We start from the raw sequence: 27,581 nt of genomic DNA, 5'->3' as shown, positions 1-27,581 counted from the left end.
AAATAGTACTAGCATATTATATAAAATAATATATATAAATCTACGCAGACTTCATCATATGACTATAAAAATTGACAAAATCAAAATTTCATTAACGTGATACTTAGTGATAAGACTGAATTCGTTATATTATGCGGTGAACATAATAGATGAAAATATCAAATATTTTAACATGCTATTTACATTATTTAGTAATATACTAAATTATGTATATTTTGACACCATTTTAGAAACACGCTTTATATCACAATGCACAAATATACATTTTACAATTTCCATGCCTTTTTGTAAAAAAAAAATCTACTACATAAAAAACTTTCATAAAATAATAAAAATAAATTACGTACTTAGATTTTCAACAGCACTTACTAAATCAATTGATTTTTCTATTTAAACATAAGTATAAATCCGATTGGAACTATTCAGTTCTGATTATACATGATGTATAATATTTATAATGCATCGCATTCTGATGTAGAGGGTGTCCCGTAAATGCACGCATACAGAAATGTAGTCACACATAAATACAACTCACTTAAAGACCGTATAAGTACGTAATGTTATAATTTACAAAGTATTTACATTTCCTAATAATCGCGTCCGTATTTTTTTTTTTTTTGTTTTTTTACCCGAATTTTTATTTAATTTAGCACATTTTTTTGGGTAAATGTTAAGTCGGTTTTGTGTATAAGCACTTTTATACTTGAATGTACACACACTTCTCACGTAAGTCATCAATTGCAACGATTTTAAGCGCTCGGTTATGAATGTATCGAAGTAATTATGTAACGTCATTTAATTGAACACACATAATTATATGTATACATGTGTGTAAGTATATTAAAAATGGGCGGTATTATCTAAAATAATATTCTAAAGTGCTTATAAACAAAAATTTATTTTAGCTCAATTACTGCTTGAGTACAAGTTTCAGTTTTTATGTTGAAATGTAAGTTTTGTCATATTATTTTGAATCGATTCTTTGTCATTGATAGTAGAAGTAAGTATTTCGATGATGATAACTATCAAATTGTTCAAATATTGTCATTAACTCAATTCAATACGTAACAAAAATGTATTTAATTGAGTTTATAACTATCTAGATTACTAGATTTTTGTGCTGACAAAATAAATTTGAAATGAAATTGAATGTGTAGCCAATTTGACTGAATAGCGGTAAAAACGAAAAACCGAATTTAAGCATTAGTTAATTAGGTATATTTGGTACAATACATTGTTATACAAAAAATACTGATAACAATAAACTATTTGTGTGAATAAATGAATAAAATAAGATTTAGGCCTTATTTTTCAATAGCCGGATAACTTTTATCTGAAGAATAATTTTGGCATATCGACAGTTTCAGTATGGAAAATATGTCAAAATGACAAGTTTATTCTTCAGTTAAAAGATACCTGACGATTGAAAAATCAGCCCTTAGTATGTCAAAAGACGATTAGCTCTGAATCCCGATGCTATTTGGAAAATTTGACATTTATCATGCAAAGTAGCCGCTTTTAAACGCGTCTATAACTTGTAACTACGGTTGACAAAAGACGATTTAATAATGTTCCACGTTCAAAATTTATTGTTTCTTGACATGTCGTTCAAGGAACCCGCACTTTGGCGGTAGCTGCTGGAGACTGTAGATAACAAAAAACGATCTGACGTTCCACTTACGAAATTGATTGTTTCTTGACACGTATCGTGCAATGAGGCCACTCTCGGGCGGCTGCGACTGGGGACTGCGGATGACAAGAGACGATCTGTTCCACATTCGATAGTAGGACTATCACGGAGAGTAGACGGTCGTGGTCGGGGCGCGGGTGACGCGGGGCGGGGGGCGGCTGCGGCGGCGGGTGCGCCCGGGCCGCGCGCCGTCATACCCCGTCCAGCTGCCGCACTCTCACATCCTGCGACGCGCACATATCCGGAGCCAGCGGCAAACACGTAAAATACGCGCACGCCGCACACTCGTACGCTGGAGCAGCGTAAAACAACGCCACTAACGCACACAGCATACCCGCTGCCGATATCATACACACCCACACTAGCACGATCTTCCTCCTCCTGTCGTACGGGCCGAAAGTTATAAACGGGAGCAACGCGTATGACAGTAGGAATCCGAAGACGAACCCGAATACGTGCGCGAAATTGTCTATCCATGGAAGGAGGCCCAGTAGGAACAGGGCGATCGCGATCCCGATAAGCCTCAGGAGTGCTCGCCTAGGATGCTTTAGAAGTGGCCACGCGCCGATTACTTCCACTATTAGACACGCTAGAAGACCGAAGTGTGAGCCTGCTGGCCCCACCTGGAAAAAGAAAATGATGCATTTGTACCAAAATTTTCGTACAGCATCACTTGTAAATATCAAAGTGTAATCTACTCTTTAGCTGTTCACTGATACTCTCAAGATTCATAAGTATTTGGCAAACAATATATAATAGTAAAAAGTGTCCTCACCTCTGCCCTATAAGGCTCAAAGATGGCAGACGCCATGTTCCCCGCCACCCCGCTACCTAAGTAAACTATTGCTATTCTGACTGGTCCGGCCATTTTCTCCAGGTCTCTCATGAACAGCCACTGCAAGGCTAGCGTGGCCGCCAGGTGTAAGAGACCAGCGTGCACGAACAACGAAGTCCACGCACGGTACAGCTGGTCTGGTCGACGTCTTCGCATGAAGGGCAGCATGCCGCAGACGTCATCAAGGCATGAAACCTAGAAAGGAAAAGATGGAGATTGGTGTAGATTCTGATAGAGGCACCCACCCTTTACACACAAAACTATTGTGATGTCCCCTCATGATAAATCTTGATTTAGGATAATTAGGTTTAAAATTTTGGTACAGAAATAAGTACGCATAGCACTATTGGATATGACATCATATTTTACAGGTATATTCGCTCCAGTAACATATCATCCGTAACTCATGGCAAGACATACTGCTGCAACAATCATTCCTAGCTCAAAACCAACATAATTATGAACGTATGCGACGCTTCTTCATGAAAGAACCCCTTTACGAAGTTGCTGTGTTCACGGGTGTTTATGTCACTTTGCCCGTCGACCCCTACACAGCACGGGTGGCCGATGACCTAACAAGCCATGTACTCGGTGCTACGTCTGAGTGATACGTTATAGCTAAACATAATTGGGATGGAATGCCTGTAAGATATACGAACCTGTAAACACAGCGACGCTTCTTCATGAAAGTACCTCTTCACGAAGTCGCAGTGTTCCCTCGTGGTGATGACACACTGCCCGTGGACCCCTATGCAGCACGGGTGGCCGATGACCTCGCAGGAAATGTGCTCGGCGATACGTTTAAAAGCTTCGGAATAAACATAGCTAAACAGACTTGAGATGGCATGTCTATAAACGAACCTGTGAGCACAGCGACGCTTCTTCATGAAAGTACCCCTTCACGAAGTTGCACTGTTCCCGCGTGGTGATGACACACTGCCAGTCCCTATGCAGCACGCGTGGCCAGTGACCTCGCAAGCTATGTGTTCGGTTATAAATCTGAGTTCTTCGTATTCTGCCCACAAACCTAGCTAAACGGACTTTGTGTTGTCGGTAACAATTACGAACCTGTGAACACAGCGACGCTTCTTCATGAAAGTACCCCTTCACGAAGTCGCAGTGTTCCCTCGTGGTAATGACACACTGCCCGTGAACCCCTATGCAGCACGGGTGGCCGTTGACCTCGCAGCAGGCCAGGTGCTCAGTGCTACGTCTGAGTGATTCGTAGCGTACACAGAAATATAGCTAAACATAATTTGAATGAAATGCCTGCAAGATATTATTATACTAACCTGTGAACACAACGACGCTTCTTCATGAAAGTACCCCTTCACGAAGTCGCAGTGTTCCCTCGTGGTGATGACACACTGCCCATGGACCCCTATGCAGCACGGGTGGCCGATGACCTCGCAGGCCATGTGCTCGGCGGCGTGGCCGGCCCGTCCCGCGGCCGCGGAGCCGTCCAGCACAGACTTGCGGCAGATCGGCCATTTTGTGATGTCGTCCGGCCACTCGTGCGGCGCTATCGAGCGGGGCGCTTCGCAAAATCTGGAGACGAGAAGATGGAATCTTTGTGAAGGGGTATGAGGAAAAATTAGAATATTTATCGGAACATCACTCTTTTCACTTAATTCGTGGTTCAGGCCGAAATCTACGAGGATGAAGCTGGTAGCAAAGAAAGAAAGTCAAAATCTATTAATTGAGGTTGTCCTGCGTTCTAGATTGACAGTGTGTTTTTGAATTGTATGCTTCCTTAAGAAACACGAAGGAATCAAAAAACATTATTGATTGCAGATAAATTAATTTAGACAAATGACCATAGTATTTTTTTTTTAAAGATTATTAGCAATTTGAATTGCACAAGTTACTAATAGTCCCGTTAGCCCCTCGTGTTAAACTAAATGAGCTTGTGTTACGAGTGGGCTCACCACAATAGTCGAGCGGCGGTGGGATTCGAACCCGCGTTCCTCGGATCTCAAGTCGGCCACTCCGACCCCTTCACCGTTCGGCTATCGTGGCTATAAATAATTGTGGTGCAGTATGTTTGTGCTCATCACTCTACATTTGTCTGATGTAATAGAAATGTAATTACAGCCGCAGCTTGTATTGTAGTATTTTCAGAATCTAATATTATAGTAGACGAGTAGGTAATAAATTGTGCAACAGGATTGCTATGAACAAGGTGTTCTTTGCTATTTCAAATGGTGACAAATCACTGTACATAATTTATGGAAATTGCAAATGACAACCATAACAAAAGCTAGAACAGATTGCCTTCTAGAAAATAGTTCATTTTGTACCCAATTACATTCACCAGTTAAGTATTTTTATGCTCACATCATCATTACAATCCATGTCAACAAAACTAAACTAAATAACTGACCTTTGCCCGTGACTTTGTCCATGTAGATTTTGATTCTTATCATAATCGTAAATCGTAGTTTTTGAGTGAATGTGGAATCCATTCATCCTCGTATACTTTTGCGTTCAATTTTTTAGATAGATTATTGAAAATATGGGTAGGTACTGGAACTTACTTGGGGTCTAATCCACAAACTGACCCTGATATCCGACCTCCAGGGCCGGATTCCCCCGAAGACCACTTTTTCCACGTTGATATTGTATTCTGGAACATTAAAATCTCATGTGAACATAAAATTCACCAATTTAAATTATCTACTTCATATTGGTAAGAAAAAGCTATATCATTTTTGGAATATAATATACATGGTCTACAATAAATTTAGATCTGCCTTAAAAACTCTATCTACTTTGGTCATTGTTAAACCTTAATTAATGAATAATGTAACCTTACCTTAGGTATTAATCCTCGTATCTGATTGAAAGCATGCGCAAAAATATAATATTAAATTTATTAATCACTATCATCATCATCGTCAGTTATTATTTAAAGGAGGACGACCGTCTCTAATTTACCAGACGCTTTGGTCCTTACACTCCCCTCGTTGGCTGTGCAAGACTGCTTGGGAAGCTCGCTTATTTGACCATCAGTCCCATTTTAAGATTTCCGCGAAAGAGAAGAGAGAATGAGAAAAGGTTTGGTCTTATTGTCGGGACCACACGGCAAGTCCGAGTTTAATAATATTGTCATAAAAAGTTGGAATCTCTACGATGTTTTTTTCATTACTAGTAATAACACTTGCTAACCTCACACATCGCTTTTTTGTTATCCTTATTTAATAAAAATAAGGATAACAATTAACATAATATTATTGGTAAACAAGCTTTGGCCATGAGAATAAAAAGATACATCAGTGGAATAAAATAAGTTATCCTCGTTTATCAGGACACTGGCAACATAATTAAGGTTATTTGCCTTTGTTGCGACATAGCAACAACGAGTTCTTACTAATGTTGAACTTTGTTCCCCAATCATTTCAAGGCCATCGATCACTATGACAGACGAATTTTTAATTTAACATCTATTGTACTATTAATTAGAATGGACATAAATTATTTATAATGTTTTTTTTGTAACTGATCGAAACAAAAAAGACATCTTTCAAGTTTATCCTTTTAGCCATGGCTTCACATGTTTACTCTCTTTGTTGCTTTAGATTTTTAACCAGTAAAAATTAGTTTATATTACGGTATAACTGGGCTATACATCGGTATGCTTGGTAAATCACCTGAATATTTTGTCTGAGTGGGGTTCAGATCTTTCAATCTTCACTGTCAGAATTTCCTGTTTTTTTATCTGATTCATAAAAAAAACAACAACTAATGAATTCGATCCTTATTATCTTCTTTTAAAAGATATCATAGTCCCAAAATTGAACTCACCGAACAGTCAGCCTTCGAAGACTGCACGCACCCCGAGTCATCGTTTCGTATGCAGCACGCTGTGTCTCTCTCTCTCCTCGCTGAAGCAGCTATGGCTCTTGCTATCCTAACGTCCCTTCTCATGCAGGGCGCGAACTTCGCCCCCAAGTGTATAAGGTCTGCAGCGCGTGGTCCTAGCCAGAATGACGCTGGCTCTTCCCACTCCACCTGTGGAAATAAATAATTAATTAGGTAATTAATTAAAACCTTTGCGCTGGACGAGAGGCATCTAAAGTTTCCAATAAAACTGTACGGTTAAACGGAGTGAGTCGGTTCACTTCTCGATTCTATTAATTCACTCTGAATAAGAGTATTTTTGTTAATGTGGGTTCTATCTTCTGAAGTCAGCCATCGCACTTAATTAAATGGGAAAGTTTAAAATGCCCCTGGATTGATAATTTCAGCTTTATCACATTGACCTCAATCCCGCAACGTCCTAAACTAATTGCATTAAAGACGTGACTTTATAAATATTGTATGTATCCTACATGGGAATGAAACCCAAGCCCAATGATCCACATCAATAATGTATTCACATTAAAAACATATCTGAAGATCGACTGGGATTTCAAAAAGTGTAATCCACTAGGAGAGCAATGAATGTGGATTGTGTTCTGGAATCGTCAGTAAAATTCCCCAGAGTGCTATTGAGTTACCGAACTTATGGTGACTACGAGAAATTTTGGTCGAAAAAAAGCTTAAAAAAGTTATGAAAAGATATTTTGACAATTTTTATAAATATTTATGTACTAAGTAGGTACTTGACTTTTTAAGAATTTTGCACTGAAAACAACAGGATATAATTTATTACCGTGTCTCAATCAGATAGTTAGACACAAAATAATATTATACGTGGATTTACCAGTCTCATTGGCAGTATATGAGGTTCAAATAAACCTCCTAAAAATTCTTGCTTCAATACTTATTATAATAATTAATGCCCAACACTGCATTAACTCGGTGAAAACCTAAACATCAAAGTAGTCCCAGTTTCAAATATCATAGACATACGAGTGTCATTTCCCAGTCCGACAAATACGCGCCGTGTGGCGAGCCTACGTAAAGATACTCTGAAAGGAGACAAAGCGACGCGGCTCACAAAGCCGACCTACATCTGCTAAACACCTTTATATTTCATCTGTACGTACGTTTGTTCTATTGCACGTAGTTCCTTCATTGTCTAGTTTAGAATATACTTATTTTCGGGCCGTGGAAAATTTTAAATTGCTTCAATCTTGTTGTTCACAAAAATAACTCTGTGCATTGTTATGAAAAATTAACGAGTATTAAGGATTTGCTTTTAGCTTTACTTATTTATTTAGTTATATTATTATTATCAAAGTTCTTTGTAGTATTGTACAGGAAAAAAATATTAAGAAAAGGCACATAAAATATAGTATACTTTTCTTTAATAGCCTTGATTAAACTTGGTTGACTATATTTTTAAATTGTGTCATTTTGTTATATTAGAAATAGATAAGAGGCTAAACTTATTATGCAAAAATGTTACGAAACAGATAGCTATTTTAAAATTCTTATCATCCACAAGGCAACTTTAATGTGAATAATTACATCTCTTCCCTAATATCATCTGTTTTTCTGTTAAAAATTGTCGAGGAAAATATCTGACCCAAAAACTTTGGAACTTTACTTTCTAAGGTAAGGCGCTTTTAACACAATTTTCCTTATGATATCATGATCTCAATATCTGATTACGAAACATCGTTAAAAACCTTCGCTGTAATTAATCATGTTATTAGAAGGCAGGTGAGACGGCTGTTTTGTGATGTCTACACGTTCATTATAATTATTATTGATACGTTTTCCTCAATAAATAGGATGTAAAAGTGAGCTTGATCGTAGATATTTTGAAGATATGAACATGTTTAGGTACCTGCTTATAATCTTGGAAGGAATTCTACCATCATAAAAAATGGAAATAATAAATAAGAGTAAGCACTTATCTGTGGAATAAAGAATCCCATCAAAAACAATACTTGTCAAAAAAACCAAGTCTCGCAACTCAGTTGTTCTACGGTAAAAAGTTGTGAGATCCATGTAATACCAAGTCCAGGCCAGGAAATCTTTAACGTTTTACATAAATATATTGACTTGGCCATCGCACTAAATAATTTAATTTACACGTGTTTTCATGCGATGGCCAAGTCAATATATTTATGTAAAACGTTAAAGATTTCCTGGCCTGGACTTGGTATTACATGGATCTCACAACTTTTTACCGTAGAACAACTGAGTTGCGAGACTTGGTTTTTTTGACAAGTATTGTTTTTGATGGGATCTCATTTCTTTTTGTATTTTGTAGACAGCAGTTATGTATCTAGAAAACTGGACCGAAATTTAAAAATTTTACTCGACTTGGCGGTTGCACTACCGTGCCCCCAAATATTTTAGTTTTTCCTTGATTCATACACCAAACACTACTTATATTCCAAATTTGAAGCTTCTAGGTCTGCTAGAAGTGCCTTAGAGTTTTGATGATCGGTGAGTCAGTCAGTGAGTGACAAAATTAAGTAACTTTGACCCGTTATAATTCTTAAACTACTGGTTCAAATTGAATGAAATTTTAAATATACCGTGTCTTTACAATGCCTGCATAGCTAATGAAAATTCAGCCTTCTAGTTTTATCCACAACGAAGTTACAGGCGGTCGAAAATGGCCTGAATTGCTTCGAGAAAAGGATGGTACGGCCGTGCCGCTTTTTTGCTCGACTTGGTGGGGGCACTGCCGTGCCCCCAGATTTCCGTAACAGACTGAAAACCACGAAAATCTAGTCCCAAAAATCATGCTGCGACTCAATTCTTCAAAGGAAATTTTGAACACCTAAAACGTTTTTATCGAGTCTCGCCAGTAAAAAGTTTAAACCCAACTCTATGACGTCACATCTCAGGACAATACACTCGTACAAAACACATCCAGCAGCTAACTCCCGTGTTTACACACAAACAAAGGCTTGAGGCGTAATAAATCCGCTAAGTAAATATTGTGCATTGTCTCCTAAGCGCTTTCTCAGACATTAAATCTGGGGGCATGTTTTGTCTAAAAGCTTTTCCTCATTTAACCTTGTTAGAGCAACTTGTGTAGGTACAAAAGAAACGGAATTTGCGTTGACGCGCATTATGACCTCCCAAATGACGCAGGCCAGCGTTTTAGTGTTAAATGTAATTTTTTATTAGACTAATAGCTTTAGAACGCGGGAGTCTGGGGGAGTTAATAGCCCCCTGATGAAGCCCTTACAAATTACAACTGTCATCTGCGTAATTTGTAATTATTGTAATGTTGAGAACATATTTAACAGTGTTTAGAGTATTGCTGTATGGGGGCCATATAAATCTTAAAATAGCATTATGAAAGTATGTAATAGTTAACAATTATGTATGTATGTATTTATAGTCGGAAAGATGATGAGCAGGAGGAGCCATAATTAGAAGAAATACATATCAAATATTAGATTTCTTCAAAACATTTAAATCAAATACATAACATCAAACTGAATGTGTTTAGAAAGATTTCCGTAAGAAAAACCACTAAAACTGTAAGCCGCAACATGGTACATAAAATAACTCATTCGAGTGTAAAAAACTGCGCATATCATTTGCCAATGTCTCGGAAAGAAAAATCCACGTACGTAATGTCTTAGGGTTTCCCACAAAAGGTCGCAGTTCATTGTGTACCTACTTCTCCCGTGAAGCACATTCATTGTTCCCATTCCGGATTAAGTAAAATATAAAGAATATTGCGGGGTTATTGTCCTAAAAACTCTTCAGAAATGCGTGCCGTTTTTGTTTTTATTTTAAACTTTTTCATGCCTACCCAAGCGAGCAAGGAATACATTGACCCATTTCAAAAGTAAGTGGAAATGAAGACATTAATATACTTGTCCAATAACATTGAGACCGGCATTTTGAACATTTTTTCAGTACTTTCTTTTACATTTTATGTGACTGGCCAAACTGATCACTTTAAAAAGGGTGCCCTCTCAGACGCATAACATTTTTCATCATAATTTAGTTTGGCATAACAGTATTTGCATAAAGTTTTTTCGCATAAACTTTGATATGCATACTTTTCTAACTGCATAATGGTTTCTTAGGCATAATAATAACTTTCTCTAATTTTCAATATCATAATTTAAATAATCATAAATGTAAAGAACATAATTTTTATATACATAAAGTTTGTTTTTAATAAAATACTATAAACATAATGTAATTATTTATAACATTTAGAGTCATAAATATTGTCTATAAGAGCAACCAACATTGAAGAGTAAATAATTATGTATTTGTGATGTTGCGAACGATCCTCCTTCCACCTTTATACTCTTTCGGCATATAGATTTGCAAAAACTAAATTCTCTGTATCATTGTCATTTTTGTTCTTAATTTTTGACCTGTCTCTTAGAAAACTTAAGCTCGTGAAAATACATTCTGTTTGATCTCGAATCCCTCTTATCTATTATAACGCACATATTCTAAAGTCCACATTTCTTTTACAACATTAAGCTTGCCTCGTCTGAAATTATGTTGATCCCGACTGGCCGTGGTCTTTTCCACGTGGTACTAGTCTGCCCTATACTAGAGTGTAATTTAAAAGCCGGAGGCGCGGAGGGAGTGCGGTCCTCGCTCGCTGTAACATATCCGGCAGCCGTGCGAGCTGGAGCGGCTGAGGCTGGTCGCCTCTGGCGACCAGCAAGCCGAAGCTGCGGAAGCGAGCATGGCATGCCGGGTATATGTTACGCCAGAGCGGAAGGACCGCACTTCCCGCAGCGCCGGAGATAAGGCAATCCTAATGCTTGCTTGCATGCTTGCTTGCTTGCATCCTTGCTTGAATGCATGCTTCCTTGCTGCTTGCTTGCGTGCTTGCTGCTTGATTGCATGCTTGCTGCTTGCTTGCATGCTTGCTTGCTGCTTGCTTGCTGCTTGCTTGCTGCTTGCTTGCTGCTTGCTTGCTGCTTGCTTACGGCTTGCTTGCTGCTTGCTTGCAGGCTTGCTTGTTTGCATCCTTGCTTGCATGCATGCTTACATGCTTCCTTGCAGCTTGCTTGCAAGCTTGCTGTTTGATTGCATGCTTGCTGCTTGCTTGCATGCTTGCTTGCATGCTTGCTTGCATGCTTGCATGTCTATTTATATTTGTTAACTTATATTTTATATGTATAACATTTTTATATTTCATATTTGTTAAAATTATGGTATTTTGTATATTATGAATGGTAATATTTATGGTATTGGTTTAGATGCCAATAAATGTTATGCCTAAAATCGTTATTAAAAAAACAAGAATACAGAAAAAATATATAATAAAATATTATTATAATAAAAGTGGTTATGGCAAAAAAAATATGCCTTATGATTTATTCTCTAAGAACGTTATGCGAAATGATGAGTATGCCAAAAAACTTTATGCACTCTTAAATTATGACAATATTTTTTATGCAACCGAATATGGACCCCTTTAAAAAACCTAGCGGCAGTTCCAAGTACATGCTGACCAACCACGTGAAAATAATAAGAGCTATATGGGTCGCACGACGAAAGTTGAGGCGAACACATAGTAGTCACACTGATGTAATATTTGAATTCAGAATACACAAATCAGCTAGAATCCGCGGGACGTCAGCGCGTCAAATATTCGCTTGTGTGTGATGCCTCAACTCTTGCTGCGCGACCTATATCCTACTTTAGAGGTTCTCACCTGTTGTAAACTCAAACTCTTCACTAAGACTTGTCCAGAATGCGTGTGTCGGCCAAACCCGACTGGTCCAAAGCCGTAACATAGTAGCGACAGCAGCAGCACCAACGTCTGCACCGTGCTGACCCACCACGTGAAGTAAGGCCGGTAGTCAGTCAGCTCGTCGAGTTGGCGCGCTACGTCTTCTTGGTGTGTCACCGATTTTCTTAACGATCGTCTGAAAAGTAACATTAGGAACTCACATTAATCTTTGTTAATCCTGATAATACCATAACGTATCTAAGCCCTCAGGATCTACAGCTTTTTAAAATAGGGAAAACGCGTAATAGGTACTTAGATGATGATAGATTCGATTTAAGTTAGTAGTTAATTTTAAATATTTGAGGTTGAGGTTAAGATACGAGTTCAGACTGACTAGATTTTTAGCTTTTGCTTAACATACTCGACAACGAAAGAGTATGTTAGCAAGAATTAATATAAGAAATCCAAACAGATATTAAAAATCTTTCATCTTCAAACATGTGCAAGTGCATCTAAATAGTAATTTATAAAATAACTAGCTGACCCGGCGAACTTTGTTCCGCCTTAATGGCAATAAATAACGGGATAAAAAGTATCCTATGTCCTTCTCCTGGCTCTAAACTACCTCCCTGACAATTTTCAGCTAAATCGGTTCAGCCGTTCTTGAGTTATAAGCGAAGTAACTAACACGACTTTCTTTTATATATATAGATGGAATAAATAAACAAAGCAAATAGCTTTTCTTTCTGCGAATCGTAACTATTCCAATCACAAAGCCTTAACGTAAATCTCTTATAGACGTTCCATTTCAATTTAGAAAGGGCATTACTACAATAATGTTTTTGTACGCGCTATTGAAATAGATTAACAGGCACATAAAGGCGCACCCATGTTAGGTGGACCCTGTGTAGCTTTCACATGTAAATCTCGAAACACATTCTTATTCATTGCCATGGCAGGCAAAAAATATAAGTAGTTTTAATCCTAAAAGCATTGAAAAAGCCAACAAATCGAATATTATTCTGCACTAGTCACAAAACTAGCTCTATCAAAGCCAGGACATAGAGTTCAATTTTATTATCTGACTTCGTAGTCAGAGGCTATGTCCTGGATCTGATTCCAAAAAATTGAAATTACTTTGTGTAATGATTCCCAATTTTAAGCCCAACCTACCTGAAACGTTATTCTGCGATGCTAGTAAAACAATTTAAAATTGAACAATCTACCCTTATCATAAGACATTATGACTAAAATGATTGAATTATCATCATAATCGGGTCTTTTAGTCTCCACTGAATGATTCTTCTGTAAGTTTCTTCAAGTTAGATAAACACTGCACCGCGGAAATCGAGTGTTGAATCAAGAGCTAATGTATTCCGGGTATATTTGTAGATTCAACAAAATTTAACAAAATACGCACTCTCCTATTTATACTTGTGTACGTTAATCGGTTAAAATCGTAAGGTGCGTGTTTAACAACCGGCCAGTTCAACCCTCGGAAATCAGTAAATAACGGGCAGTCATAAATTATTCTGTGTCACATCCACGGTGTATTAATTCTAAAAGCCATTACAACAACTTTTAAATGGGAGGTAAACGCCATGATATATTACGAGTACCAGTGAAATATGACCGGATCATTTTGTTGTGTTATTTTTAACTTTGCAAGTGTCGCATTAAGCGAGATTCATTAGAATTACCTGCTAGAGATGTAGTGTATTGAAATGAGCGGGTATTGATTGTGTCTATTATTCCTACTTAGTATAAAAATAAATTGTCTGTTATGAGCAGAGGATGGCATTAATTTTATTTATCGGACTGAACTAACATCTAGGGAGATCTATCAACTATGGATCAAATGAGTTTATGAAATTTTAGTATACGAGGGTGGTCTGAAAAGTTTCCGACCTAACATAGATACAAGATTTTTTTTCTTAAAATTTATTTTTATTTTTCTACATAGTCTCATCTACAGTAATTAGTCGGCGCCAAAACTCGGATTTATTGCGCCTAAACTGCGCCAACAGAGCATTGGAAATGTTCATTCGAACACGTTGTTGGTCTGACGTTAGCAAACGCGGCACCCAACGCGCGGACAGCTTTCTCATGCCTAAATCTTGATTTAATATGTGACAAACACGTTCTTTTGATATTTTCATTGCCTCTGCTATCTCTCTCACTTTAATTCGGCGGTCGTCTAACACCATTTGGTGAACTTTAGCGATGTTATCGTCAGTAGTTACAGTTTTTGGACGTCCCGAACGTTCATCATCTCCCAAGCTCTTACGGCCACGTTTAAATTCGGCTGCCCAAAATTTTACTGTGGTAAATGACGGTGAAGAGTCCCCGTACACAGAATCTAACTCATCTTTGATTTGCGTAGGGGTATTCCCTTTCAAAAACAAATATTTTATGACAGCTCGATACTCGATTTTTTCCATTTTCACAAAAATACTCACATCGACTCACTCAAACGACTTTCAAATAAAAACCGCTTGTCAAAAATGGCTGAAACTTTGAAGTGTTGCTGTCAAAAGATGCACAATTACATTCCCTGACTTTAATTGATGTGTGCTGCCATCTTCACGTTGAGGTCGGAAACTTTTCAGACCACCCTCGTATTTTTAAAACTTCAACAAAATCAGAAGGAGCAACAAACATCTACCCAACGTCACTAACTGTCATATTTATAATAAATACGAGGGCGGCACTGAAAATTTCGGGAATCAAGGAAGTGGAACAAAATTACTATTTAAAAATGTATTTATTGCTTTTTAAAGTATTCTCCGCGAAATTAGACACATTTTTCCATACACGAAACCAATCATTGAAGCAACCATTCCATTCGGAAGTTTGGGTCTCCAAAATGGCCGTTTTGTAGGCGTCCACAGCTTCTTCAGGTGATGAAAATCTCTGACCACGCAATTTATTCTTTATTTTAGGGAAAGTATAGAAATCATTAGGGCTTAGGTCGGGGCTGTACGGCGGATGGTCCAATAATTCTATGGTTTCTTCCTCTAAAAACTCTTTTGTTCTGTGCGCGGTGTGAGAACTCGCATTGTCGTGATGGAGGATGATGCGGCGGTTGCAGTTCTCTTTACGGAGTTCAGAAACGACCTGTGGCAAACAAATGCTAGCATACCATTCTGCATTAACCGTTCTTTGTCCCCCAAGAGGAATAGTCGCAACATGGCCGGTTTTGGAGACAAACGTGGCCACCATTTTTTTTGCAACACTCCGTGAACGAACAATTTTTGTTGGCTTTAACTCATTTTCGAACACCCAAACTCGTGACTGGTTTTTTGTTTCGGGTTCGTTCGCGTATATCCAGGATTCGTCACCTGATACGATGTTGTATACAGCATTTGAGGATCCTGCGTGTAATCTTTCGAGAGTTCTGACGCACCAAGTAACGCGAGCCGCTTTTTGCTCTTCACAGAGCGAATGCGGTATCTATGGGGAAAACAACTTTTTTACACCTAATTGTTCATGCAAGATTATTTGTATTTGACTCATGCCAATGTCTAAAGTTGCCTGAATTTCGCGGTATGTCACATGTCGATCTTCTTCAATCAGCTTACGCACAGCATCAACGTTTTCTTGGGTGACTACAGTTTTGGACGACCTTGACGGGGATCATCACTGAGCTTGACACGTCCACGTTGAAATTCAGCAAACCAGCGATAAATTGTGGTTTTGGATGGGGCTTCATTACCAAATGCAGAAATCATCCGGTCAACACACTGTTTTTGTGTTAAACCACTTCAAAAGTCATAATAAATCATCGCTCTTGAATTTTCTCGAGTCAATTTCATTTTCTCAACGACTAAACAAGTTTGACAAGACCTTGTGATACGACCGAGAATCTTTTTTTAAATAAATAAATGGTATAGGATTTTTAAAACCCTGGAGTTTGCAATTAAATAGATTTTAATATGACAGGAACAGTGGAAATATTCCATTCCCGATACTTTTAGTGCAGCCCTCGTATTACAATTTAAGGAAATCTAATCCTATCTAATAAAAGTCTATCCTTTAACATGTTATTCCTAGTGTGTGGGACCCGCAGATAAAGCAATATAATGTTTACCGGATAAATCGTTACCAATTGTATTTGAAGGTGTATGCGTAAACGGTGTGTTTGCTTAAATAAAATATTTGTATTTGTATAACATAAAAATACTCGATACCAAAACCAAGCGTGGCACAACACTACAGATAGCCCGTACTGGGGCTAATTTATGCGTCGAGTTATAATAACAGTTGCTAGCACTAAGCGTATCTGAAAGAATAATAGTGGATATTTTCACTTGCTTTCGTAATAAAGTGGCTATAGTTAAGCTACAAAAGAATATTAAAAGGGTTCAGTACGGATAAATGAGGTGGCTAGCTGAACAATAGAAGTTAAAGGGTAGAAAAGGTTGTGAAGCCCGGATTTGACAACCAACTGACAACCTAAAATGGAACAATGTAACAATTTTGCAATATTGCAACTGTTTCTGTAGCTATAGGTAGGTACAATCAGCCCCGGATCTAGGGGGGGGCAAACCGGGGCACCTGCCCCGGGCGGCAGTTTCAGAGGGCGCCAAAATCAATTTAGTACATTCTGTATTAACCTAGTTGGCAACACTGATAGCGTACGTATCTCTGCCGGGGGAATCCCCGTATGTCACATACGGGGATTCCCGGCAGAGACTCACATGTAGAACTAGAGGCTACACGAACCGAGCCGAATAAACCTGTACGTCAAGGGACTATCGTTGTTTGTTTATGTGATTGATTGCGTGTGCGAGTAATTATAATAATTATTAGCGAAACTATTGACTTAAACTACACCGTATTGGAAATAAACGCCTTACGAAATAATAGGTAAGTAATAAAAATAATATTATAAATCATATTAATTATATTATCTTTTCGATCCTATTGCTGTTCCTTAATGTATTATGTAATTGATGAAGTGTCTATAACTCATGTTTTGCTGGGCTCCGTAATTCAGTTACTTACCATAATACCTATTATGAATATTTAGTAAAATATATATATAGTAAAATATATTATGAATATTTTTTAGGTTGTAAAAGATCAACGATGAGCGCACCGAGAAAAAAGCTTTCTGGGGCTGAAAATAGAAAAAGAGCTAAAGAGAAATTTGAAGACGTAAATAAATCTGCTTCTAAGATGAGAAAATGGCTTTACGAAGCGGCTCCATCGTCAAGTTCCACTGATACTTCGGATACGGTTTCAGGTATTTCCAATAACTCTTGTAATTTGGACACTCAAGTTGATTCGACAAATCAGTTGAAGCTTCAAGGTTCAGATGATGGCAAACAGTATCATTCGTCTGTGTTATCTCAGCAGGGAGATAACGTTCAACTAGCATCTAGTGACTTATTGCAGTTGAGCAGCAAAGACGAAATCATAGATTTAATGGATCCAGGTACATGGCCGAGCCAAGAGAAAATTACAGATCAACAAAGGTCATTTTTGAGTAAACAAGCTGTATTACTAAATAATGAACATCCAAATAACATAGACTTTAGGTCCACTGAACGCAACGGTAGGCATTTGACACATAACATGTGGTTCGGAACAATGGCAAATAAGGAAATTATTAAAAGATCCTGGCTTGTTTACTCGAAAACAAAAAATGCACTTTACTGCACTGTCTGCAAGTTATTTGCCAGCACTTCTACATCAGCGTTGTGTACAGAGGGTCTCATTAATTGGAAAAAGACTTTAGAAAGATTAACTGAGCATGAAGTATCACAAACGCATAAAGAATGTTTTATTAAGTGGAAAACCCGCCTGCAGCAAATGAAATTGTGCCAGGGCATTGATCGCGATATAGAGCAATTAATTCACTCTGAGAAAAAAAAAATGGAGACATATTCTACATGTAGTAATGGACGCTGTCATGTATCTTGCCACAAACTGTCTTTCTTTTAGAGGTACTAAAGAAACACTGAGTGATCTCACTGAAAATTTTCCTCAACCTAGTCAAGGAAATTTTCTTAATTTGGTATGTCTACTTGCTAAATACGATCCTACTCTCAAGTATCAGTTAGATCACGTCAAAAAAGGACAGGTATCCTATTTGTCGAAAACAATTCAAAACGAAATAATCGATATGATGGCAAAAAAAGTTCGAAATACCATTATCAATGAGATCAAGGAGGCCAACTACTTTACCATCATGTTTGACTGCACTCCAGATATATCTCATTCAGAACAATGAGCCAGATTATTCGGTATATAAAAATAACAGAAACTGGATGCACTATTAAGGAAAGCTTTATTGATTTTATTGAAGTAGATGGAAAAACTGGAGAATATATCACACAGCAAATTCTAGAAAAACTAGAAGATGATGGTTTGGATATTCAAAAATGCCGCGGACAATCTTACGACAACGGATCTAATATGGCTGGCGTATACAAAGGCGTCCAATCCAGAGTTATGCAAATGAACGAGCTGGCAATGTTTGTACCTTGTCTAGCACACTCTTTAAATCTTGTGGGCGTGCATTCAGCGTCATCATGTCCAGAAGCAGTTAACCTATTTGGGCTTATACAAAAACTTTATTGTTTCTTTGTTGGATCCACCACGCGATGGAAAATAATGCAAAAGTATACTAAAACAAACTTAAAAGGAAGTAGTCAAACCAGATGGTCAGCTAAACACCAAGCTGTTACTGCTCTATTAAATAATTTACCGGAAGTTGTCAAAGCTCTAGAAGAAATTGAAGAATCCTCTTCAGCCGCAGAATCGAAGTATGAAGCTAGTCATTTACTACATGCGATGATGGATTTCGAATTTATCCTCAACTTATCAATTTGGAATAATATTCTTCGAGAGATTAATAGAGTGAACGTTGAAATACAAAAAGAGGATATTATCTTGCCGCGTTTTGTGATGATAATGCAAGGTCTTGTTAAGATCATACAGGGAATGAGAGAAAAACCAATAGAACATTGGATCAAAGAAGCTGCAACTATATCAGAAAAATTGAAAATAGAGCCAGTCCTTCAAAATAAACGAATTTCCAAAAAGAAAAGGCAACACGACGAATTCTGCGAAGATGAATCAAGAACTCTAGACCCAAATGGGCTATTTTCCAAAGATATAAAAGTAGTATTTGACAGAATTTTAACAGAAATAGAAACAAGGGTAGAGAGCGCAAAGAGTCTACATGAAAATTTCGCCTTCCTCAGTGGTCACGCGTTTTTAAATATGTCGACTGATGATCTGCAGAAAAATGGAGCAGATCTAGCACGAAAATATTCAAAAGACTTGAATGCAGTTGATTTTTGCCAGGAACTTTCTGTATTCAAAGACCTAGTAACAGAAATTAATGAAAAATCAAGTGCATTCGACCTGTTACAACATCTGTGTAAGAATGACTTGCAAGAAGCGTTTCCTAATGTTAGTATAGCTTTAAGGATATACTGCACATTACCGACGACATCTGCAAGCTGTGAGCGAAGTTTCAGCAAACTGAAAATAATTAAAACCTATCTGCGTTCAACAATGAGCCAAGAACGTTTATCTAGCCTCGCGATTCTAGCCATTGAAAATAAAACTGCCTTTGAAACGGACTTTGATGAGCTAATAGATTCTTTCGCGGAAAAGAAAGCACGCCGTGTGAAGCTGTAGAGGTAGTAAGATAAGAGAGAAAAAAAAAACGATGAGAAAAATTAAAACAAAGTCTTGATTATCAGTTGCCTTGTTATATGATTGCTATATTTAATTTGATGTCACACCTAAGAAAAAGTTATTAGTAATAGATAATAAAGAGTACAAATTTATTAAAGAGTATTCTTTCGATCACCAATAATGCCACATATTATAATATTAGTGTTAATCAAACGCTCACGAGAGGGGGCGCTATATCAAGTTCTTGCCCCGGTTCGAAAAAATCGTAGATCCGGGGCTGGGTACAATACATAGGTACATAGATTTAATAATTCTGGCACACCACACAAATCTGACGAATGAAATTTTAAGTTGAAAAGGCTCAAAATAGTAAATATTGCTATTTCAAATAGTGCCCATAAATTAAATTTCATATTACCTGAACTGAAACTTATTAGAGACGTAACGAAGAAATAGTTAACTACTACCTACTGCCTACTAAACTTGGGGGAGGTCATGAAGTATGGAATAAAGCTGGATGCCATAAATTCGCTAATGTTGCCATTCGAGCTGCAGCATCTGTTTCGAGTTTCCTAGATTGCCTACCATAAAGACGCCTTTAGCAGCGGAACTCCGAAAATGTAGGCATAATTTTATACGATCGCAAAAAATATGTTCACATAAAAATGTGCCGCTAAGCGTAAGCGCTGAATTTGCCGTCATTAACGGGGACCTTGGGCGGGCGTAATGTGGCCGAGACTTGGTTAGAGGCTCTGAAATAAGCGTTTTTTGAAATTTCAACGTCTTTACTCTGTAAAACTAGTTCTTAAAGGCGTTAGCAATTATGATCGTATTTTATTATGTGGTTTAATTTAGTAATCTTCACATTTTCTTAAAGATTTTATGCTTGTAATGGTGATGCACAATAAGGAATAATATGTTTTTTTTTTAAAATAAGAAAAATTTTGCTGCATGTGCCCATTTAAAATCTGGAATCATCTACGCCACGCCGGCCATGGTAATTATAATGTTCTTTCTTACTTTTTTTTTAAAGTAAAACCAGGACTTTAATCCTTCTATAGACCTTCATGACCTTTACATTAAACATCTCGCATTATTTCATCAGACACGGAAATACTTATAAAATAACTTAATCTCATAGGTTCTTAGTGGCATTCAGTGTCTCTCATTTCGTAGCCACATGTTTGTATCTCGTACGCACAGACGAGCTGGTAACGACCTGTCACTGTCTCACCTACCGTGATACATCGCCGCCCGATTACTTTAATTCTCTTTAACACAGCTGTGTCTTGAACTTGGAGATATTAAACTGTGATGTACAGGATTATGGGTCTTATTGGCCGCCTAATAGATTTACGGTTAAAGTTACTTTAGTGTGATGAGCATATAACTACAGTAAGGCCCGGTTTCCACCAAAGTAGATAAAAAGGGGAGGTGTTTTGAAAAACCAATCAGGTTTTGTTATTTCTACATCTCCTCTCGGCTCTACTTCGGTTTGGAAATCTGATAGGTAGGTTTTTTATGCATAACAAGGCAGGTACTGCAGTCTAGGATGGTACATATGTATTATCTAGCCTGTAAGTGCCTATTCACTCTCTCACCTTAAAAAGGCCCGGATTATATGTAGTGTTCGGAAGACAGCAGCAGGTAGCGAATTCCAGTCCCTCTCTAGCTATACTGGATAATTATCCTCATTTTGCCTCTGCTAAATTTGAGAGAGGATCATGTAGTGGAGACTAAATGACCTGATGTTGTTGACTGATGTATTTCTCTAAGTATAGGTATTATTAAAGGCCGGTAGATCTATTCTCATAAATAAAACACTGGATACTCAACTTTCACATTATATTGCCTTATTTTAATTACAATTCATCACTTAGCACAAAAGCGCGCGGAGTCGTCTCTGCGCGTCCCTCTATTCTGACGTTTGATCCTAGTGTGATATTGACGTATTGTCAATGTCACTGTGACAGCATCTCATTGGCCACAACGATACCGTTATTTTAACGTTTTAGATTTTTCATAATTAACAGTATGGTAGAGCAGTTAGAATAAAGTCCTTATTTATTGTACGTAGAAAGAAAATAATATTCAATGCGGCTTTTATAAGAATTAATATTAAAGGCGATGACCTCAAATAGCAAATGTTATAGCTCCCATGCTTTGCCTTAAGCATTTAACTTTTCATTAGAATTATAAGTGTAATTACCACAATTAAATATTCATTTATTCACCTGGCTAAGTTGTTACCCAGGAATAATAAAATTGTTTCTGCTTAGCGATAAACTGATTTCTATAAATCGCGTTTACTACTCGTATTCAATGCCAGTAAAACTTGCAATTTTTTCGAAAATTCAGCTGCCACCACATTCTCTACTCGCACTTCCAAAATAAGGTGAAAACAAAAATCAGGTGAAATTTGAATATGCCTAATATTTATGCAGGTTCCCGCAAAACTAGACTTTCGTAGGAAAAGGCTCTCAAAATGGAAATAACCTCAATAAGGAAACTGCTTCTCACACGCGCGAAGACGAGGGTCACTAATTTATTAAATATAGTAAAAACGAAGAAAAATTCTTACCGGAAGAATCTTCCGACTACCCCCATGCCGAACTGCCTCCTATTCGAGTTGTCGGCGAGAGGTTCCAGCATCGGGGTGTGGATTCTGGCGCCCCCCGCGCCCCACGAGACACTTCTCTCGGGCCTCCGGTACTCCACCCCGCTGGATCCGATCGGTGATCGGGCTCTGAAAGAATAGTGACAATTAATGTAATTATTAGGCTAGTCAATAAACGACAATAGACAAATACAAGTATTAGGCGTTCCGTCAGTTAGATGTAAGATAGCCAGTTCCTCCGTGGTTGACGATTCCGGGTGTAGCTCGCTTCCACCTTCGGCCTGATCATCACTTACCATCAGGTGAGATACTGGTCAAGAGCTTCCTCGTTGTGGATAAAAAAAAAACAAAAAAATAAGCGACAATAACCGACTGAGAAAGTTAAGGACCGGCCGACTCGAGATCCGAAAAACTTTGATTCTAACCCTTAGTCCCTTAAGTCTTGGACTATTGTGGTAAACACACTCGTAACACAAGCATAGTTAGCTTAGTACGAGGGGTTCATCATCATCATCATCTCAGCCACTCGTCAACTGCTGAACATAGGCTTCCCCCAATGCTTTCCATGTTGCCCGGTTGGTAGCTGCCTGCGTGAAATATAACAAACTACCTATTTTCAATAATATTATAATAAGAAACACTTTCTACAGAATTAAGTAAAATAACTTAATAATGGGTATTATAGAAAGCACGTAATATTTAAGCTGTTCCCTTTGCTAACTGATGTAATATTATGCAGAATCAGATCTGTCTTTAAAGCTTTTATACATTTTCTATTTTTAGGTTACCCATTTGGATTACTAAGAGCTTTTTCCATCAACTTTTCTTATAAAAATATTTTTTATATTGTATTCAAATTAGCAAATAGCGTACCGTTGTAAGCGTACACTTTAATCATGGATTTGGTTTACAAATATTTTACACAATTTTATCAGTCTTTAAAAGCGTAGTAATAAAGACATAGTTATGTAGGTATAGGTATGCATGGATATTAAAATTATGATATGACTTATTAAACCGTCTAACATGGCTTTTACGGATTTGTACCAGAGGCAGCAACCGAGACTGACGGCTTATGGTTTATCATAATATTAAATAATATCCCGTTAAACATGAGCGAAGTTTGATAAATTTAAAATAAATTGCTTTTTAAAAATAAATAGGAAAAAAGATATGGCTCTATGGGTAATCACTCATGTTGTGGCATACTAGGCTTTAAAATGAATTGTCAGTCAATTATCCGTAATCAAGTTCTGAAAGCTCATAAAAAGTATGTCAATTGGCAAAAATATCCACTACCCTTATATTCTGGAGTAGTCGGCAGCTTGTGTAGGTATTTCTCAATTTACAAATACTGTGTAATTAATTAACAACCAAAAACGTATTAATCTTATCTTCCATGCTTCGTGAATTGAAAACCTCCTACGCACTCCTAACCCAAACTTCTCAATAAAACCTTTTATTAAGTCTCTACAAAGGGATTAGAACTTGGTACTGTTTAAAATGTTCTTTTTATTAGTCTACGGAGTTAATTTGTGCACAAATTGAATCAATATTGAAGTCTAGTGCGCTCAATGTAAGTAGGTACTATGTTACTTCAAAGTTGGCAAAACTTCAACATAATGAATAAGGTTTGAATAAGTATTGAGTCAAAGTCAAATATTGAACTGGTTCAGATATTACTCACGTTTTTGTAAAATAGCTATTTTCCACAGAAAAGTCATTTGGAACTGTCTGGTTTTTCAGGTCTGTTTCTAAAAACGTATGACTTTTTGATTCTCTGTAATCCAAATGTTTAACTAGGAAGACCAGTTTAGACCAGGAACGTTAAATATGAAGTAGTTTTTATGAATTTACCCGTGATATCGTTTTACGTAGATACTGTAAATCGATTTCAAAACAAATTTCAGCTGAAGCAAACAATTTATTAAAATTGTAAACTTTAGAAAAAATATTTTGCATACGCTCGATTTCCCGATAACCCGTTATCCCTAGTCGTGCTGAAGGCTCATTAAATGTAACGACTTAACAACAAAATTGAATGTTCATTTTTGCATGCACACGCCAAATTTTACAGCCTTCATTTACTCGGGTGAAAGTTACGGACATAAACTAACAGATACGAGTACTCTTATTGTACGTACCAATATCAATATACCTACTATTATTGTATTGTTTTAGTAATCTGATATCGGTCAAAGCATCTTGAAACTTGTAACAATAAACTAAGTAGGTACTCATACTTGTGACATTGATATGCCGATACCAAATGTTTACAAATATTGACGACGAATATCAAAATTAAAGAGTACCTATCATGAGTGTATTTGTGATTTGTTTAATGGTTTAAATTACAGTGTGTTTCTTTGGCTTTTTCAATTTGTAGTTCATTTTTAAATTACTAAGTGTATTCTACAAGCCACGAGTTCGAAAAACACCCTATGAGATAGTTAGTTTCTGAAACATTATCTCTTTTTGTACCTAAGTTCTATAATTACACACATATTAAATTATGTAAAACTAGGCGTCATATTATATGTGTGTAAGCTTAATTAACATCATATTTGCTTTATAATTAGAGTAAATAATCTCTTTCGAGATAAAGATAAACATGCTGGCAAGATATTATAATCTTTAAAGGCCACAAATTGTAAAACAAAAGCGAAATACACTTTATATTCACGTTAAATGGAGGCTTCATTAAAATACTCTCGAGACAAATTTTAATATTCTTCATCAATGTCACCTAGGCCTTGAGAAAGGGTACTTTATAATAAAGCGACGTTATATTCCGCTGTACAGCGTCCCGAAATAAATTAAATTAAGAAAGACCATATTTTGCTTTTAGCCGTGAAGAAAACTATGACACCTCAAAAACTAGGTACACTGGCGTAAATTGATGAGAGCTTATTTGATGTTTAATTTCACTAATTCAACCCACGCGGGTTCAAATCTGTGGGTTGAGTCGACTAAGAACCCCAAGTCAAAACATCTTGCTAAGGAAGTGAAGCCTCTAAATTAAGCTGGAAGACCTTTGATTCTCTTCGTATAAGTTAAGCTAATAACCGCTCTAACCACGAATCTCGTTCCAGCCGCATGTTGCAACAGCTTGACAGATTAATTAACTTCTAATTCATAATCATATACACGGAGTTTGCAAATTAAGCGTAGTAGGAAATTAGAAGCTGAACTCTAACGAAATTTATGATGTAGCTCTCCTACTATCATGAATTATATTCGTTTCAAAACTGGAAGTCTTTACTTTTTATCTTGATTGTGAAATAGCGGCTATATTAATTGCTTGGATAGGATGAGACATCCCGGATGCCATTAAATTTTTATTTCACCTAAAATCATATTTTTTTAAGTTTCAGGATTATCAGGGTGATTTTAGTAAAGTTTCAAAGAACTACAAATCCCATCAGTCATTGCTCTACCCTTCCCTACTATTGTGACGTGTTCTCATATTAATTTAATAAGAACTTCTTAAATCTCCGCCCAACCCCACTGGAATCAACTGGAGCATTGCATAATAGATCATCTTGAATAACACACATGCTTATTCCCTTAGAATTAAGTCGAAAGTTGATTATCTCGGCAACAGAATCCGCATCTCTGCATCCGACACAGTGCATGCAATCCGGACAAGGTAAGTGGTGTATGAAATCTGAGGAATCCAGACGGATCCAATATCAGACGTAATTGTTGCATAATTGCTTTCTCATCGCTTCAGCCATGATCCAGTTAGAAGTTTCTAATGCTTAGTGTTGCATTAAATAGTTTTGTTTGAGTGTACCAAATAATGGCTTTCAAAAAAGCTCAAATTCCGTTCCGTGAAAGATTTGCTGATGTCGTAATGGATAACACGTCACCTTTTTAATCGGGTAAGTACGTGGCAACTTTAAAAGTGAACATTATGACTTTCAAAACCGTTTTATACTTTGAGTGTTCACGTCAGCGTCATCTTGATGCGACGCCGCTCGACCGCGATCACTGTGATGACGTCACTACCGCAGATTGAGACCCCTCAAATGTTCCATTGACTCATACACACCCCTTTGGTCCGTCGACCTGGTCACCCTCAACATGGTGATGCATCAGCGGCTGGCTCGACGTCGGCGGTGCGAATAACACGACGTCCACGTCGGCGTCATCTTGCGGCGACGTCGCGGAGCCGCGGAACGACCGCGACTATTGTGCTGACGTCACTGCCTCATATTGAGGCCCCCTCAAATGTAACATTGACTCATACATACCCCTTTGGTCCGTCGACCTGGTCGCCCTCGTCATGGTGATGCTTCAGCGGCTGGCTTGACGTCGGCGGCGCGAAGAACACGTCGTCCACGTCGGCGTCATCTTGCGGCGACGTCGCGGAGCCGCGGAATGACCGCGACTATTGTGCTGACGTCACTGCCTCATATTGAGACCCCCTCAAATGTTCCATTGACTCATACACACCCCTTTGGTCCGTCGACCTGGTCACCCTCAACATGGTGATGCGTCAGCGGCTGGCTCGACGTCGGCGGTGCGAATAACACGTCGTCCACGTCGGCGTCATCTTGCGGCGACGTCGCGGAGCCGCGGAACGACCGCGACTATTGTGCTGACGTCACTGCCTCATATTGAGACCCCCTCAAATGTAACATTGACTCATACATACCCCTTTGGTCCGTCGACCTGGTCGCCCTCGTCATGGTGATGCGTCAGAGGCTGGCTCGACGTCGGCGGCGCGAAGAACACGTCATCCACGTCGGCGTCATCTTGCGGCGACGTCGCGGAGCCGCGGAACGACCGCGACCACTGTGCTGACGTCGACTGCCGCGACCTTCTTGTCACCGCCTGTCGAAAAAAGAAACCTTTTATTAACAGGTAAAAAAAATGTACAGGAGTGCATCGAGTAGACCTACAAACGGGGGAAAAATTACAATTTACAGTATCGTATGGCGAGCAATATTCGCCCACAACAAATCACAACTCATGACGACCATGACTACTCTGGCAAGAGTGTAACGGCTGAAAAGAAGAAGGTGGTATAAATTACTCATTGCAATTAAAAAAAAATTTCCTAGGAAATTCTTTAAAAATGCATATTAAAACCGCCCGTTCGTACAGTTCATAATTCACTATTACAGCCACGTCACAAACTTTTACCATAAAGTGTAAATATACTCACACTATTAACTAAAGCGTTATAAATTTTAAATATTTT

The 27,581-nt window shown here is 37.8% G+C and overlaps 1 protein-coding gene across 1 annotated transcript; it reads right to left on the bottom strand.

Moving 5' to 3' along the window:
- Nucleotides 1-1,442: 1,442 nt before the first annotated feature.
- Nucleotides 1,443-26,864, bottom strand: LOC135074828 (inactive rhomboid protein 1). The gene is made up of 11 exons (XM_063969210.1): nt 26,856-26,864; nt 26,646-26,765; nt 26,427-26,563; nt 22,337-22,501; nt 12,082-12,295; nt 6,330-6,536; nt 5,063-5,151; nt 3,818-4,073; nt 3,594-3,770; nt 2,466-2,720; nt 1,443-2,313 (listed from the first exon to the last, which is right to left on the bottom strand). Exons 1-11 carry the CDS (start codon nt 26,862-26,864, stop codon nt 1,882-1,884), a joined length of 2,061 nt encoding a protein of 686 aa, XP_063825280.1. The 3' UTR covers nt 1,443-1,881.
- Nucleotides 26,865-27,581: the final 717 nt, after the last annotated feature.

The sequence above is a fragment of the Ostrinia nubilalis genome, chromosome 9 (assembly GCF_963855985.1).
Source record: "Ostrinia nubilalis chromosome 9, ilOstNubi1.1, whole genome shotgun sequence".
NCBI lineage: Eukaryota > Metazoa > Arthropoda > Insecta > Lepidoptera > Crambidae > Ostrinia > Ostrinia nubilalis.
The sequence above is the reverse complement of the archived record's forward strand: the minus strand, read 5'-3'. Positions and strand labels throughout refer to the sequence as shown.